The sequence below is a fragment of the Dipodomys ordii genome, unplaced genomic scaffold (genome assembly GCF_000151885.1).
Source record: "Dipodomys ordii isolate 6190 unplaced genomic scaffold, Dord_2.0 Scaffold76, whole genome shotgun sequence".
Taxonomy (NCBI): Eukaryota; Metazoa; Chordata; class Mammalia; order Rodentia; family Heteromyidae; genus Dipodomys; species Dipodomys ordii.
The window spans coordinates 2,609,096-2,627,904 of NW_012267292.1; the positions used below are offsets into that span (position 1 = coordinate 2,609,096).

An 18,809-nucleotide genomic window follows, 5' to 3' on the forward strand; every position below is an offset into this window, starting at 1 on the left:
TTGGTCCCAGAGTCTCAATTGTCAGCATAGAGTAGGGCATCGCAGGCCTAGCTGATAGGCCAGTGGTTGAGAGAGGAACATGCCTGCGCTGGAGCCAGGACTCACACCATGACTTACATGGATGTACTTGGAACTTGATGGGCATTTTTATTTTCCCATCAGTCTATGCACAATGTCTTTCCTCCCTGGTGAGGGGGGGGACTTAGAAGCCTCCCCCATCCCCTCCCTACTGGTTGGTGTGGTTTCCTTCACTAGTAGTCTAAAGTTACTTTTTCCTTCTTGTTGAAGGGGTTGTAGGGTTTCACAGTGGTGACCATTCTGGATAGTGGTGCCTGGTGACGGAAGAGGTCCACTTTCATGCCTGTCCGCAAAATGCTACAACAGATAGAGGAAGAGATGACATATAATCAACATAAAAGCATATAACATCTATTCCCCAACTAGTATAAATGGATGAGTGGGGAGACATGTAGGGAGGGGGGGGGAGAGACAGAGAGATAGAGAGAGAGAGAGAGAGAATAGAGAAAGAATGTGTGTGAGAAAGAGAATAGCAGAAAGGAATGCTAAAAATGACCAACTCTGTATGCATTTAGTGTCATTGTAATACACACATTATATTGATCCTGTTTCAGTTATTGAAATTCTCTGTGCCTAGGGATGTGGTAGAGGCTAAGAAAGGAGATGAACCTAGAGATAGGAAGTCAATTGATAGAAAGTCTCTGATGGGATGGGCAACTGAGGTGCTAGGGAAACCCAGACAGTATGTCCACCTGGAGGAAAGACAGCCACATGGAGTCCTGCGTGGTCAGGCAGAGATGGCAAAGAACAAACAGGGGAAAATGTGGTGGAAAGGTGAGGGGTCTAGGGAGAAGTTGGTGGCCGAGAATGGGGGAGCTTGGGGCTGGAACTGAAGGCAACCACCAGGTGAGGGGGGGATGGAAGCAGAGGGCAAAATCTGTCCCTCTTTGTGCCAAGTTGAAGCTCTCTGCTCAAACAGAATGGGACTTAAGTTTGCTGACCTACACAGTAGGAGTAAATTTGCCATTCCAAAACTGTCATGGGGATTAAAAGAAATAACGTAACCATGAAAATATGAAGCAATATGGGTGATCTTTTACCCCTTGGGTTCTGGAACTCCTTATGTTGCTTGGAGGTGGTACTGCTCGTATTGATATCCACCAAACTGTCATGAACAAGCCCTGAAACCTCAGCCTGGTACGTTTCTGTTGTGAATGGGCCATGATTTCACTTGTGTGTTCTCAGTGTGAATTCTGGGCAAGTCATAGTTTCGGAATTAGTGTGGGGAAGAGACCTTACGCAGGTACTCTGCCCCACAGGGCTTTGTTTGATGCTGTGAGTACCATGATGTTGTGTGTGGGTATAATATACATTTGTATGAATATCTTGATTTTAAAAATGGGAGTCAAAAGCCCAGTTTCTACAGAGGTTATACTGTGGTGTGAGGGAACTGTAATGGAGAAAAGATCTGGGGAAACATTTGCACCCTTGTTCCCCTACTCAAACATTTAGAGATCCATAATATATCTTCTTCTCTGTCTCATGAACACCCCCATCTCCTCACTTTGCATCTCCTGCACCTGTCTCTTTCTTTTCTATTTTGTGTCCTAACCCAGTATGATCCTTACGGCACGATGGGGAGCCTACACCCCTGGTTGAATACTAAGGCACATTGTAGAGCCTACAACCCTGGGTGAACATGTGAGCTTGAGGTCCCTTAACACTGAAAGCCAAACCTCAGCAATCTAAGGACTCAAAGCCACCACTGCAGTCTTTCTTGAAACTGAGATCTTTGATGGCAGATGCACTGTCCCTAACCTCTGCATAAAGAAACATCAGTGCAGTTGTCAGTGCTCTGGTCCCCTGTCAGCCCACAGTCTTGTAGGCAAGAGTACCTCATGTCTCTGGTACCATCAGAATCCAGATGGGAGAAGAGGTTTGAAATAGAGGCAGGGAGCCAGGAGCAAGAGTGACTACTTCTTAAGGACATTTAGAAGTGAAAGGGAGGGAGAAAATTGAGGGAGGGGATAGCAAGTTTGACAAGAAATATACTCACTACCTTACTTATGTAACTGTCATCCCTCTATACTTCACTTTGACAATAACATTAAAAAAAGAAGTGAAAGGGAGGAACAGAAGGGCAGTTGAGTGGGGCATGGTCGGGAGAGACAATTGGATGTTTCTATAAACACAGGTTAACTGGGGGTAACTAGATACAGATGCCAAGTAAATGGGGAGAAGGCAGAACTGAATAGGATCCATGGCTCAGAGGGAAGGCTGAGTCCTTTTGTTTTGCCTGTCTTGGGGCTCGAACTCTGGGTCTAGACACTGTCCTGAGCACCTTTTTGCTCACAGCAAAGTGGTTGGGCACTAGCTTAAACTATTTTCTGAGGCTGTAGCACTGGGGAGTTATTTTTCCATTTAGAAGTAAAGATTTAGCTGAAAGATAAAAGGACATTTATTGAGTGGTTTACACATGGGATGATTGTGGAGATGTGCTAGATGTGTTAGGATATCTAGTTATTTGAGTGATAACACAAACTCTGAATAAAAAGGTGAGGAATTAGAAATGTTGTTTTTGTTAATGAAGATCTTTGAGTTATATCCTTTTAAAATCATGATCTATCCTGCCACAAGGTTCTATCCCAGTTGTTTTTTTTATAATAGAAACACTAGATGATAGATATAATGATGTATTATTTTGGGCATTTCTTCATTATGTTCTACATACATAGTATAATATGTCAATTATCTAAATGCCTACACCTTCTACTTTTGGAACTGGATTTACAGCATTTCAAAATGTGTCTTAACATGGATCAGACTACAAAATCAAAAGTAAATAAATGGTACTTTACCAAACAAAATAGCTTGTTATAGAAAAATAAACAACCATAAATATGAGGAGAAAATATATGGACTTGGAAATATACAAAAAAAAGAACTCATATAATGTTGTGGCAGAAGACACATATAACCCAATTTCAAAATGAATAAAAGATTTAAATAGATATTTCTTCAAAGAATACATAAAAATGACCAATAGGTATATGAAAGATCCTCAGTGCCCAAGAAAAATGTGAATCAAATTCACAGCAGAATCTCACACTTATTAGAATAGGTACTATCAAAAAGACCAAAGATAATAGGTATTGAGGTAGTATAGATCAAAGGGAACCATGCCACATTTTTTGGTAAAAATTTTGTACATTGTTGTACCCATTGTGGAAAACAGTGTGGAGAACCATCAACAGTTAGGTATAAAAGTACATTCAGACACATTGTATATATTCAAAGAAGATGAAAAATATGTTATTAAGACATCTTATTACCATCTTATTAAAAACCATATTCAGCACAGTTTTACTCACAATAGTGAATAAATGACTATGTGTAGATAAAATAATAAAAATGCGTTCTCTCTATGTGTATTAATTCAATATACAAGAATACTATTCTGCTTTAAGAAAGGAGAAACTGATGTTTGCCTGGATGAATCTGGAGGATCTTATGCAAAGTGAAATAAACTAGACACAGAAAGAAAAATTTTGCATAATCTCACTTATATGTGAACTTGCTGTTTTTTCTTCAAAATCAAATGCTGGAAATACAGAAATCAAAACAGTAATTATGGAAGTGGCGCTGTAGCTCAAGTGGTAGAGCGTTAGCCTTGAGCTGAAGAGCTGAGGGACAGCGCACAGGCCCAGGGTTCACGCCCCATGACCGACAAAAAAAAAACCAACAGTAATTATGAATGGTGGGCCATTGGGGAAACCTGTGGCTAAAATGCAGCACTATTTAGGATGAAGCAGTCTAGATATCTAGACATGAGAGCAGTAGGTATTAATGGTGTATTGTCATCAGGTCACATGAGTAGTTTTATAGCTGCTGGTACCTTGGACGGTGATGAGGAATGATTAACCATGATGAGATGATGGATTTGTTCATTTGTTTCACCAAAGTGACCACTTTTACTTTCTACATTTCTCCATAACATCATCTTAACTTGGACTTACAAAAGAAATTTTATTTTTACTATAAATATAAGTATTGAGAGTGGAAAAGGATGTTTTGAGCATAGACTGAAGGCAAAATATTAACCTAGACACCCAGTAACCCATTTTTTCAGATGAGATGTATAATATCAGATGGTTGGAGATTCTACACAACTCTTAAACCAAAAATTCAAGTGACATAGGAAACTCTTTCCAAGGGGTCACCTTTCCTCTCCTTCAATCCTTGCCCGTATAGAAGGGCACACACAGGGCAGGAAGATATAGAGAACTGCACACAGTGACACAAGGAGGACTAGAGGTGATCTTCCCTGAGCTAGTGGATTACTGCTGTACCATGAAGTATACTCAGTATTGCACACTTGTAGCCCAGCCCTTAAGTACCCTGCAGGTCAAGCCTGTCCTTCCATTAATCACCTTGAGTTATTTCTGTGATGTCTGCTTAAGTGAACTGAAATCCCCACACAGCTGGTCTATACCTCAATTTCTTCATGGGATGCTGGGATGGTGACATGGGTAGTCAATGTCACCACACCCAAGGGGACTGGCTGGAGTCTAGAGAGCATGAGAGCAGCATAGTGGTTATCAGTACCTGATGCTCACTGTCATCCTCATCTAGATACAAAGAATTATTTGTATCTAGTTCAGTCTCTCATTCTACACAAGATCCTGAGCTACTTTCAACAGACTTAGTTCCTGTGAATTATTGTAGCACAGATGATGCTTGTTGACTCAAATCAGAGAATGTAAGAATTATCCAAAGGATAGATTAGTGAATGAGAGATTGAACAGCTGGGTGAACTGGGAACCATAGCCCAAGAACACGGCTCATGGCCACTATTCTACTCTCAGCCATGAAGGCAAGGGGCTCTACCAGAACATTGGCATCAGCCCTCAGAGAGCCTTTAAGACCCTGAGGCACAATCTCTCTATGATAACACTTTCTCTTCATCATAGCATAATTCAATAATCAAAATTATTTCATTTTGTTAGCTATCTGTGTACTTCTTTACTATCTATCGCCTACCCTGAGATAGCAATATCTGAGAGCTAGAGTCTTTTCTGTTCCACCTTGTGCATCCAGTGCCTTTCCTGTGTAAGACCAGAGTTAGTGTTGCATGAATATGTGATAAATGAATAAATCCTTTTCTGCAGCCATGTGATCTAGGAGAAAAAGTCACCATTGTGACAGAAAATTTGCCTCTCCTCTCTCGTCAATGGTTGCCTACCATGTTAGCCTAGTCCTTTACACTTGCCTCTAGTTTCAGGTTGCATTTGCATTTTCAATACTGTGTCATCTTTTTTTTTTTTTGCAAGGCCAAGACTCCACCAAATGCTTTCACAGTTGAGTTATAATGAGAAATAATGTGCTGCGCCTCACTGGTGTCTTCCAATGAAGTAATCTTCCACTTCTTTTCATTTATTGTTTTCTGTTTTCAGTTTGTAAAACTTAAGAGCTTAAACATACATATGCCTTTCTACATTTCATTATCTTTTAAATAAACTTAATGATTACTCACAAAAGTTTGTCCAATGTGATATTTTGTAGAACCCTCTGGTGATATAGGACAAATGATGTGCAAAACTGTGAGTCCAAGAGACCAAAATCCTGACCCCTGACAGGCTTCAGATGTTTATGATAACTGATTACCAATGCCACATGAGCATTAACCTATATTTATTTTCAGTGTTAACTTTGAGCAAGATTGATAAGAAAAACATGTAGAAAGTCTACTAATGTTCCCTGCGCAGGAAAATTAACTCATCACTTTTTTTTTTTTGGACGTGATGTCCCATTCTTTTTGAGCAATGTCAATTTGCTTTTAGAATTTAGGCAATTGTTTTATAATGGAACCACCATAATTAGGATGTCTACCTCTAACATATGTGAGCAAATAGGATTCATCCTTACCGGTTCACTTCTGAGTCCTGCGATGGTGTTGTTGGTGGAAGAGAAGTATTTGCTGGGTGGGTGGCAGTGAAATGAACCTTGCCTGTGTATCCTGGGATATTTGCAGCACTAAAGAGTTAATAAGAGAATGAGGGGAAATTGAAATCATGAATTGTGAAATAGTCACAGTAACTAGAACCCAAATGTTAAAAACATAAAGGAGGATGCAGTCTAATTTTTTCTTCTGGGATTTAACAGGAAAACACAGATGCATAGGGCATGCTGACACACTTTACTATAAGGTGCAAAAAAGGCTTTTTTTCAAGCGCATATTGGGCTATTATTTTAAATTTCCATGTCTTTTACATCCATGACTCACTGTTGAGCTCAGTTTCATAAGGAAGATATTTGATCTTGATAAAACAATGAAATGATACCCCACACATAACTCTCACAATCACTTCAGCATTAATACACACACTAACATTCACAGTTGTGTTGGGTTTTGGCAAATGTCATCCTTCTTCCTGTGAATATCCTATATTCTTGTTTGAGATGGTTTTCTAATATTTCACTTTTTTTTGTAACTGAAGTTTGAAATCAGGGTCTTGTGATTGCTAGGCAGGTGTTCTAACAGGAGTCAGAAATTGAAAAAAGAAAGAAGATAGCTGGATCCCTAAATGCCCAGGCAAAGAGCCCATTGCCAAAGCTGAGATAGGCCAGATAACTGCAGAGGGCCTAGCCTTCACTTGGAGAAAAGAAGAAAGTCCCATTCAAAATAACATAATTAACATTAGGCTCATTATGGAACATAGTCTCAGATTAATTAGACCCCACTTCAGCATTCAGTTGTACTTTGGCCCTCCTTCCTGAGAGGCATTGAATACCTCCAATCTAAATGGGAGCACACAATGGAGGCACAAGAGAAAGAGAGAGAGACACACACAGAGCGAGAGACAGACAGAGACTGAGAGACAGACAGAGACAGACAGACAGACAGACAGACAGACACACACACACACACACACACACACACACACACACACAGAGGGAGAGAGAGAGAGAGAGATCCAATTTAGAGTTATGGAGGGAAAAAATCTCATTCAAGTTACCAAGTGGGAATCTGAGCAACCTCCCAGCTGGACACAGCTCAAAAAACTGTAGAACTATTCTCTCACAGTGGTAAAAGCCATAGGACTTCCCCCAATTCAGACCAGATCATTAATGGACCAAGAGCCTAGGACCTGCTATCCAACAGGTTATAAACAACCTCATCCAGTTTTCTCCCCAGATAATCTGACTTTTGGTTGCTAAAGGAAAATAAGAGGCCAATCACACCTGCCTGGAAACTCATCTTTGAATTATCAAAAGAAAGAAAAAACTGCCAGCACCAAAAAATTTGAACTATAGTACTCACAAATAGCACTCATGAAAGATTAGAACCTAGCCTTATTTTTTAGTAAAAATAATTTTAAAATTTGGGTTTACATGAGGAGAGTAAATGATATTCTTTTTTATTTTCCTCTGTTTTAATTATTTCAGTTTTCTGGTGATTGGTCTAAATATTCACATTATAATATTTTGGATTTTATATAGTCTTTTCCTTCTTTTATACTTCTTATATACAGCTTCTAATTTAACCTTTTGATATAATTACTTGACCTCTGAGTTTGATTCTGATTTTCTTATGTTTATTCATCTTCTTCTTTTGATATAGGTTCTCCCCACTAGACTCAGATTGGACTTTTGGTCCATCTGTTACAACCTCTTAAGTACAGGGATTACACATATGAGGTACAGTTCCCACCTGGCACTACCTCTGAGCCTGGGCCTGGGCACTATCTCTGAGGTTTGGTTCTTAAGTCTAGTTCTCTACCACTTGAGGCACAGTTCCACTTCCAGCTTTTTTGATAGTAAATTAAAGAGTCTCATGGACTTTCTTTCCTAGGCTGGCTTCAACCATGATCCTTAGATCTCAGCCTCCTCAGTAGCCACTGGAACCAGGAGACAATTGCTCTTAATTAGTGATTATGTGTTTTCATAATGGGTTTATTAACCACGATTGCTTCTACATCTATTCTTCTGTCTAAGTTAGCAGGAGGCCAGACCCAGTGATCTGAAGACAGTGAAAGAGTGTTTGACTATGGACTCAAAATCCAAATCCAATGGCAAGAAGCTACAACTCAATTCAATCACTACTCATTCCTGCCTAAACATTGCAATACTTCAAATGAACAAAAGATTTGGGCATCCAGTGCAGATCTAAACACAGAAACATAATAAATATTTTATTTAAAACAAGGAATTACCTCTCCCAAAACACCATACCAAAGGACACTAATTGTAGTTAAATGGCTGAAGTCAAGAAATTTTGAGGAATGATTGCAAGAATAACTAACAAAATTAAACATGTATAAACTCCTGAATTCAAAGGTAATACAAATAACAAGTTCAGATAGAATTCAAATAAGCAGCTGAATAAAATAAGAAAGATAAACTCAGGGTATGAAAGATAAAATTAATATGTAGACATCGTGAGAAAATTAAGTTAAAATCCTAAAAATGAAAATGTCAATAAGTTGAATAAATTCAGTTGAAAGCTTCTTTGGTAGACTGGGTCAAATTGAAGACAGAATATCAGGTCTTGAAGATAAAGTATATTGGAACATCATGATAATGGGAAAAACATGGAATATAAACAAAATATGTGATACCTCTAGGAAACCATTAAAAACCAACGAATACTGGCCATACTAGAAAGACAAGTGCCACAATTTAAAAGACTAGAACACATCCTTAAGAAAACAAGAATTTCCCAAATCTTGAGAACAGGATAGTTGTGTAGGTATAGGAAGCTATTAGGAAACTCAACAGATAGGACCAAAAGAGAAACAAAACATTAAATATATAAACAAAAAGGAGTATTGAAAAGTACAAGAGAGATGCTCCCAGCAACACACAAAGTATTGTTTACTTGCAGTAACAGCAGATTTCTCAACAGAGACTAAAATCAAGGAGGGCATGGAATCATGTATTTCAAGTCCTGATAGAAATAAATGCCAACCTAGATGATTGTATCTTGTAGAGATAGCCTTCAAATTTAATAAGAAAATTTCTAGATGTAAAAAAAGCTGAATTCCTTCATGACCACAAAACAAGCATTGAAGAAAATACTTAAAAGTGTCCTAGACACAGAAAATGGAAGACAAACACAATGATGAAAATATGGGAAAGAATAAAATCTCACTAGATAGAAAAGCAGAAAAGCAAATGAGGCCTCAAGTGGATCCAAACACTATGAAAACAGCAAAGTGGCAAGACTTAACTACATACCTCTCAGCAATAACTCTAAATGTTAATGGTCTTCATTCTCCACTCAGAAGACAGGCTAGTAGGTTGGACTAAAAAAGCAAGTTTCAACAATTTCTTTAAAACAAAAAATACATCTTCCTGGGAGAGGGAAACATGGCTTAACGTTAAAGGATGGTAAAAGATTCCAATCAAATGGAGCCCAGCAGCAAGCAGGAATAGCTATACTCATATCTGTCAGTGTAAAGAAGCAGAGAAGAAGTAGAACAGGCAGAAAAGAAGTTCACATTGACAAAGAGGCCAATCAATCAAGAAATGTTAGTGATTGAAAATATATGCCTTAAACACCATAAAACATATGACACACAAATAGACATACTCAGTTTCATAAAATAATACTATTCGAAATGAAAGCACAGATCCCAACACAATTATAGCCTGTGACTTCAAGACTCCAACTCACACTAACAGATAGGCCATCCATATAAACTGTCAAGAAAGTCACTTCAGAATTGAATGATGCTATAGGTCAAACAGACTTCACAGACACCACAGAACATTTCATGAACTGGAAAATTTATATTCTTTTCAGCAACATATAGAACTTTCTTCAAGATGGTTCAAATTTTAGGACACAAAGAAAGTCTTAACAGATAAAACCAAACTGGAAGAATGCCTTGTATTTTAACAGACCACAGTGAATAAGATAAGGAATCAACAGCAAATAACACTAGAGAAAATATTTAAATACATGAAACCGAAAGAATATATTGTTTAAGGACAACTAATGCACAAAGAAAGAAGGAAGGGCGGATTTGAAAAGTCCTAGAATCAGGAGTAGAGCTGTGGCTCAAGTCATAGAGCACTAACCTTAAGCAAAAGAATATCTGGGACAGCTCCCAGGTCCTGAGTTCAAGTCCCATGACAACAAAACATAAAAGTCCCAGAAGCAAATGAAAATGAAAACAAAACTTACAAATACCTTTGAAACACAGCAAAGGCAGTGCTAAGAGAAAGTTTTTTTCTATGAGCACTTACATAAATCAGTGAAATCTGAAATTAATAAATAATCTAATGATGTACTCAAGCTCCCAGAAAAAGAATCTCTAAACAATTAGCATAAAGTAGGAAATAATAAATACTATGACAGAAATTAATGAGGATTAAAAATGGATGGTGAAATAAAAATTGGTTCTCTGAAAATATTAGATCAACAAACCCTAAATCATATCAACCAAAATAAAGAACACTGAAATTAATAAAAATATGTGATTAAAAACTGGATATTACAAGAAATACATGGCAAGTATGGAGCCAAAAGAACCTTTCTATCCTATTGTTAGAAGTGTATCTTATTGCAGCCATTGTGGAAACCAGTATGGAGGCGCCTAAAACCTAAACATAGAACTATTTTATGACTTGCTGTTCTATTCTTGGGCATATATCTGGAGTATAATTCGACACAGAATAATGATACCTACCTACCTACTGCAGTTAGTACTACAGGACAGCCAACCTAAGAAATCGACCAAAGGGTCCAGATGCCCAACAACCAATGAATGGATTGATAGCTAATGGATAGATAGATAATAGACAGAAATAGATGATAGAAAGTTAATAGATCTATAGATACACATATACATAGCTGATAGATAGATACAAAAATATATAGATACATCCATACATAGATGATAGCTAGCCATGAAAAAGAAGTTATGCCATCTTCCAAGAAAATGGATAGAACTACATATCATAAGCCAAGCTACAAAGGCATTTTTACTCATGTATGAAGTTTAGGCATGAGACAATGATAATGATAATAATAGGAACTAATAAGATATAATGAGACATGAATAATATATTAACATTTATATCAATATATTGATTATATGAATAATATATGTCATGTTTATTTCATATAGAATTTGTATCATATATAAGTACATATATATGTGTATATAAAACATATATACACATATATATGGATGCTGTTTTAAAAGGAGGAAATAAGTAGGACTGAAATAAAGTATAATAATAGAGTGGGCCAAATGATATTCCGTATCTTTATAGAAATATCATAGAAAAACCTCTTTGTACAATTAATTTACACTAATAAAATAGGAAAAGAGGCAAAAAGAAAAACAGCACATGAGTTCCAAACCATTTTGTTTAGTGTAATTCCTGTGCTGTTTTGCTTCCCATCCCCTCCTACCAGAAGCAGAATGAGAAACTGGAAGAGACAAGACCGCAGGGAAAAGTTCTGCAGTGTGCACAGGAAAATTCTCTCTAGGAAAAGCAATCAGGCTTCCAAATATACCATTTAAATAGAAAGTTTAGGAATATATGCAAAGTAATTAGTGTGTCTGCCATATTGCACTTGAAATAGTTTATACACAGATTGCCGCCATGAAGATAAGAAGGGCAGAATAACAGTTAACCTTGCTTGAGACTCAGTTCTGGAAACTGCTTAGGACATGGGGGTGCGGGGGGAGATTTCATTGCTAGTTCCGAGGCATGGAACACTCTGAAGGACTCAAGACCAGAACTACAGCTCAAGAAATGGCTCAAGTTGCTGCGCTATTGCACAAGGAAAGACAGGAAAGCCACCGTCACAAACAGGCCTGGAGTTTGCAACTTCTACTGTACTCAGTGGTTCATGCTTCATTTCCTGAGGTCTTTTTTTTTTTAAAGAGTATGTCATCCCTATGGTAGATTCTGATTTCAAAACTGACACAGAGATCAAATCCAAAAGGACAGGAAACTTCTTCTGACAGTGGAGGAAGAGTTCCTCCATGGATATTTCCATTATATGGTTATACTGATGTTCTTCACAGACAGCCAAGTCAAAACAAATCCTTCTCCAGGAACCACTTTCCTATAGAATAACTTCCCCAAATGGAGATTAAGTTGGTTGCTTCTGCTTGTTGTGGTCTAGACCTTAAAAACTGGTAGAAGCTTTTGGAAGTAGGGCCTGCTGGTAGCAATTTAGGCCATTGCAGGGGGAAAGCATGTACCTGAAGTGCCTGTTTCTCTGGTTTCTGGAAGCCATGGCATATACTAGTGTCATACTCCACATACACTCACCATGATGTGCCATGCCAGCACAAGCCAAATTTATGGAGCCAAGCAATTGTAGATTGAATTCTCTAAAGCTGTAAGCCAACCTCTGAAATGTTTCCCATGTAAAACTTATCTCGAATATTTGTCATAGCAACTGAGACTCAGCACACATACACAGAGACACTGGTTGCACAACTAGGAAGAGATGTAGCATGTGTCAGTCTTACAGTCAGTTCAGAAGAGTCAGCTGGGTACCAGGACACAAGGAAAGCTTTTCAGGGAGACAATCAGTCTCTGGTACTCAAGACCCACAGCTGGCCCAGGAATGCTTTGTATACTGCCTCCATTGGGAAGCTCTGTGGAAGAATATTCCGAGGCTTTTGCCCTTTGAGGAGTTCAAACTCTCCTACCTTAGTGAAAAATGCCAAATATGAGATGCTTGCACTAGGATGCAGCTCCATGTACACATTTTCAAACATAGAGTTTGCACATAATAAGGACCAGTTGCATGCTTTTGGGGAAGTGAACATACATGCACACACCATGCCCTAGGTTTGAATCTTAGCATTGCAACAAAAGGAAGGATAATCAATGCTGGCACTTTGTTTCTTTTTATTCATCTAATTTTATTTCTACCCCCCAAAAAGCTGACCAACACATTCTTTAATGTAACATGGAGACAGACAAAAGAGACCAATTGGAGAAATAAGTATGTAGTTCAAGGGTGAGGATGACAATGTGGACCTTAGTAATCTCAGATCTGGATTTCTCTTGGCATTTTGCCAGGACATCAAGTAATGAACATACTTGTGTTTCAGTGAATGCTAAGTGGAAAAAGCATCTCAACCCATATACAATTTCTAGGTGTTCTTTTCACATCAATTATGTGTTAATATCAGCATTTCAGGGGAAAATATGTATCAAGAAGTGAATTATACTTACAAATCTGGTACTTCTCTTTTAATTGTATAATTTTGATTACTGGTGATAGTTTATTGGCTTTAGCAATAATTCATTGACCAGACAAAGTGAAGGTAAGTTACATCAAGGACAACACCAGAACAAATAATACAAAGGAATGAACTTTAGTACAGGAAGATAAGATCTGGGACTTAATTAATTAATTGCAACACCGAGAAGACAAGTTTACTAACAACTTAGGGGCCCTCTGGGGATTAGAGAATTAAATGAATGTGTAAGCAACCAGCACATTATTAGTAGTTAATAAATACTCAACTAACTTTAGCTGAAATACAAGGTTTTAAAGAAAAAAATCAAAAACTTGTATATTTATCAAGTAAAAGAAGTTTATTAAAGCTTATCAAATAAATACAGTTGCAAAGATGTAAAGACAAGAGTTTTGCAAATGCACTGCACACACTGAAAATTCATGGGAGTTTTTAAAGACTATCAATGCCTGATTCTCACCTTTGATATTCTAATTACATCAGTAATGCTGTGACTAGAAATCCAGATGTTCAATAGTGGTGTTAGAGTAGGTGGTGAGAAAGTTCAGGAGCCTGTTTTAGATCACAGTTGTAGGCCTTGCTGTAGGGTAAATGACTGACAGTTGCCAAATTCTGGAGAGTGCCCTTTAGGATTACTTGGAATTTTCTTGAAGAAGAGTAGCTGTGAAAGCCAGGTGCTAGTGGCTCATGCCTGTAATTCTAGCTACTCGGGAGGCTGAGATCTGAGGATCATGGTTTGAAGCCAGCCAGGGCAAAAAGATCCTGTGGGATTTTTATCTCAAATTAACCACTCAAAAACCAGAAATGGAACTGTGGCAAAAAATGGTAGAGCACTAGCCTTGAGCAAAATAGCTCAGGTACAGTGCCCAGACCCTGAGTTCAAGCCCCACAACGAACAAAGGAGGAGGAGGACTGGGGAGGAGGAAGGAGGAGGAGGAGGAAGAGGAGGAGGAGGAGGAGGAGGAGGAGGAGGAGGAGGAGGGATATAGCTGTCTTGTGAGTTTGAGCGGTGAACAAACACAGAGGCAAAATGACTGATCTGTGTGTTTCCCCCAAACGTTCATTGAAGCTTGCATGCATGTTATAAAGGAAATCCCCTCCATCTGTGTGGCAGGTTTTTTCCACTGCCTCTAAACACCTGCAAAATTAAAGTTTCTCCAAAGACAGAGCCTTCCAGTGGATCAGCTCAGAATTAGGGGGGTGGGGGGAAAAGGGGGAGGGAGGGAAGGAGGGAGTGGGAGAGGGAGAAGGAGAGATATGAAGAGACAGGCATAGACAGAGGGAGATACATATGCAGGACTCTGTGGAAAACCTCATATAGTGCCAGAGGGCTAATACCTGTAATCATAGCTACTCAGGAGACTGAGACCTAGAGAATTGCAACTAGAAGCCATCCAGGACAGAAAAGTCCACAAGACTCTAACTCCATAATAACCAGCAAAAAAGCTAGGTTAAATGGGTGGCTCAAGGGGTAGAGCACCAGCCTTGAATAAGCAAGCTGAGACCCTGAATTCAAACCTCAGTATCAACAAAAAGAAGAAGAAAATAGGAAGCCTTGCAAATTAGACTTTATTGATACCACAGGCGACATTATAGGCATACTGCTATATAATATGACATCATATCTAATAATAACATATAATGAAATAGTAAACTGATTAATTGCTTAGTTTGGAGAATGAATTTAGTTGCATAATAAACTGCCAACTCTGCTTCTAAGTTTATTCCACTTAACCCTTGCCTGTAGGGGTGCCACAAAGGGGAAATTTTGCCATCCTAAGGGTAACATATTGACTTTATATAAGGAGGAAATTATAATCTGGGGACACATAGATGGCTGCTAGCAGGTGATATTATTCAGTTGGAGGAACCCAACCTCTAAAAGATGCTAAAATACTGGAATAACAAGAACATCCAGAGGGATGGTATGTTAAAGAACCCAACACCCATTCTAAGACAAGGGAGCAAGTTATGTAAAAGGGCAACATCCAGCCAGGTGCTGGTGCTCACACATGTAATTCTAGCTGAGAGGAGGCTAAGATTTTAGGGTTGTAGTTCAAAGTCATCCCAAGCAAGAAAGTCTGTCAGAATCATTTCCAGGTAACTACCAAAAAGGCCAGAAGTGATGATGTGGCTCAAGTGGTAGAGCATCAGTCTTGAGCAAAAACGCTAAAGGACAGTGCCCAATCCCTGATTTCAAGCCCTGGTATCAGCACAAATAAATAACAATATAAGTAAAGTAAAATAAATAAAAATAAAATAAGGTAAAATAAAATATATTTTTGTTTGCACTCGTTAGCTTCTTGTCCCTTGGATTTCTTTTTGCACTCTCATTCCCTTCATAAGTCTAGACTTTTTTCACTAATGGGTCAATTTGAATATGTTATTGCCTGAGTTTTCAACTGTTGGTTTTCTTCAACAAAGCATAATAAGATGGAAATTAAGTTCAGAAAATAAGCATATATAGCAAATCAGAAAAAAGAAAGCACTGAGGTTATATGATTTAAAAACTAAATAGAAGATACAGAAACTGGGATTGGTGGTTCAAAGTTGCAATTCTAACTACATGGAAGGCACAGATTAGAGAATCATGATTCCAGGCCAATCTAGCAAAAATCTCATAAGACACCATCAAAACCAGTGGCTGGGCACAGTGGGGGGGGGCACATTTATCCTCACCAGTAGAGATTGCACAGAAGTACATGTAGGAGGATCATAGCTCAGACTTGGCCCAGGCATAAAGGGAATCTGTACTCAAAAATAATAAATGCAGCTGGATACCAGTGGCTCATATCTTAATCCTAACTGCTCAGGAGGATGAGATCTAAAGATCATTGTTCAAAGTCAGTCCTAGCAGAAAAGTCCTTGGGACTCTTTTCTCCAATTAACTACCAAAAAAGCTGGAAGTGGGGCAGTGGCTCAAGTGGTAGAATGCTAGCCTTAAGTAAAAAAGCTCAGGGACAGTGTCCAGTCCCTGACTTCAAACCCCAGGACTGGTATACACACACACACACACACACACACACACACACACACTAATAATAATAATAACAATTAGGATAATAATAAATTCAAAAAGAAGGTTTGACTTAAGTGGTAGAGAGCCTACCTTGAAAGTATAAGGTCCCTGAGTTCAATCCAAAGTATTGTCAAATCAATAAGTAAACAAACCATAAAGAAAGGCATATTCTATGTAGAATTATATGTATTGCATATGTGGTTAAAATTTTAGGATGGAGGTAACTTTTCCCATATACTATAGAGATGACTAATACTCATGAATATAAGCTTTATTTCTTTTAAAATACTTTATGATTTGATTATTTAATTTTCACACTAGCCATATGGCAGGAATCCAATTATTATGTCCATTTCTTACATGCAAGAATGGAGACACAGAAGGTCTAAGGCACATACCTAGAATCAATGAAACCAACAAGTGGTCTAACTGGACCCCAAAGAAGAGAAGCCTGGGTTTTAGAAATAATGCAATTGGACTGCCGGGAAGAGATTGTTGGCATGGTGACAGTCTTGATAAGTCAGAGACAATTTCATTATCCAGGGTGTGGATATAAGGGCAAGTTCAAGTCTAAGACAAGCTTTTATTTAGAACTATTCTTTGTCAGGTACAGTTCCAAGGCAGACATCAAAGCAGCCTGGCTCCTGACAGCTTTCATATCACTAGTATTTTTTACAGTGTCTTTGTTCTGTGGATAGGGGATGCACCCAAGATTTTGCACATGCTAGACAAGTGCTCTATTGCCGAGATACACCCCTTAACCTCCATGAATACATTTAAAAAATAAACATCTTGGGCTTAAAGAGCCAATGCCAGGGGCAAAGACCACAGAGGCCAAGTAAGAGTGAGATTGCATGAAAAATATGCATTTAAATTCAGGGCTGCCCTGATGAGCTGGGAACCTGAGACTCACATTGAAGCTTCCTGAGCCATCCTTACCTATAATCTACCAATATCTAGGGTCACTGTACCTTCCTGGAAGGTGTGCTAGGGGAAGTATGGAACAGGTAAGGTGCTTGCAGAGTCCCCAGATCATGGCAGGTGCTCAGCTAACAGAAGAATCCATGAAAAAGGGATTTATATGGGCTGGTTGAATGGGAAGAAAGCAGAGGAAGGAGGAAGTTCATAAGGAGTCCAGCTGGGAGCTCAGGGAGAACGAAATCAAAGGTCAGAAAAATGGGACAGCAAACTCAGAGGTGGGCAGTAGCATAGGCAAAGACAGGCAGTCCATTCTGGGTTATGATTTCACTGATCTCACTGTTTGGTGAAAAGGCAAATAAATCTAGAATCCTTTTGTAATGACTTAGGACTATGTTTCTCTGACTGCCCTTAGATACTGTGGCATGTTTTTCAGATTTAGTTTTAATGGTATTCTTTTTATCATCTAGTACATATATATCTAGATAGATAGATAATCTATATCTGTCTATCTCTATCCTCCTGAATTCTTAAATTCCTCATGTCTTGCATTTAGAAGTGGCCATAGGAATAATAAATCCCCAAGCCCTTATGCCATTTTCAAGGTGGACCAGTCTGGACTGTGATCCTCTTGCTTACATTTCTGTGCATCCTCTAATTCTGGTGTGACAGAGGCCAAAGGCATGCTAGACACAGATTCAGGGAATGAGTATGCCCTGGGAAGTAGGGAGTCTAATCTTGGACTTCTCCTTGCTGTTCATGAAATGAGTGATTTGGACCCTTTGAGTCATTTCCTCTGGCTCAGCCTCCTTGTCTACAGGACAGGGATAGAACTGGTTTCCAAACCTCTGGCTCATAATACTATTTGAAAAACAAATGAGAGAGTAGATGTGAAAGTACTCAGAAAGGCAGAAGTGTCAGCATGATTCAAGGAACTACTATTCATAGTTATTATCTAACCTGGGTTGTGGTGTGATTTTTTTTTCCAAAATTTATACTGCCACAACAAAACCCTGTGGATGGCAAGAAGGCTCCCTTTCCCCATCTCAGACCATTCCCAGGGGTTCACCAGGAATCCACGCTGGATAATTCTTTACTATTGGCAAATGCCTCCTCCCCAAAACCGCTAAGGTGGAAATGCACAGGGATTCTGACACCTGGTGACCATTCAATAGTGGGTGGTATGGTGGAGACAGCTGCCTTCTTTGGAAAAATAGCAAATATCAACCTTAGCACTGCTATGGGATTAGAAGACCAACTACCAGTACATCTATGGGCTCTGTTCCCTGAACCTGTACCTCATCAGTACCAAGTGGTTATTGTCACTGAGAACACAATGGTGAGATGAAGCTCTGGCAGCTTTATGTGGCTACAGTCGTTGGAGAAAATGCATGGCACTGTTTTGGGCAACTGTTTCCACTCACTGAGGACAGGGCACAGAATAGGGTGCTGTGAGACTCAGGCTATGCAAAATTCTGCAGTTGCCTTTCATTCAAATAGGATGAGCTTTACATTTCTGCTTCTGACTGCAAGGTCCTGAAACATCACTGGGTTATGAAATAATCACCAAAAGGAACAGGACTTTGCTTCAGCCTTACTGAGCTCTAGACAAG

General features: G+C 38.8%; 1 protein-coding gene across 1 annotated transcript in view; it reads right to left on the reverse strand.

The window, feature by feature from the left end:
- Positions 1-251: 251 nt before the first annotated feature.
- The window catches only part of LOC105991733 (chromosome unknown open reading frame, human C7orf72), a 46,414-nt gene continuing 27,856 nt past the window's right edge, over positions 252-18,809 (reverse strand). Inside the window, exons 8-9 of the mRNA XM_013024419.1 lie at positions 5,944-6,051; positions 252-375 (exon numbers count right to left, since the gene is read on the reverse strand). Coding sequence (XP_012879873.1) covers positions 252-375; positions 5,944-6,051 — 232 coding nt within the window. The remainder of the gene's footprint in view (positions 376-5,943; positions 6,052-18,809) is intronic.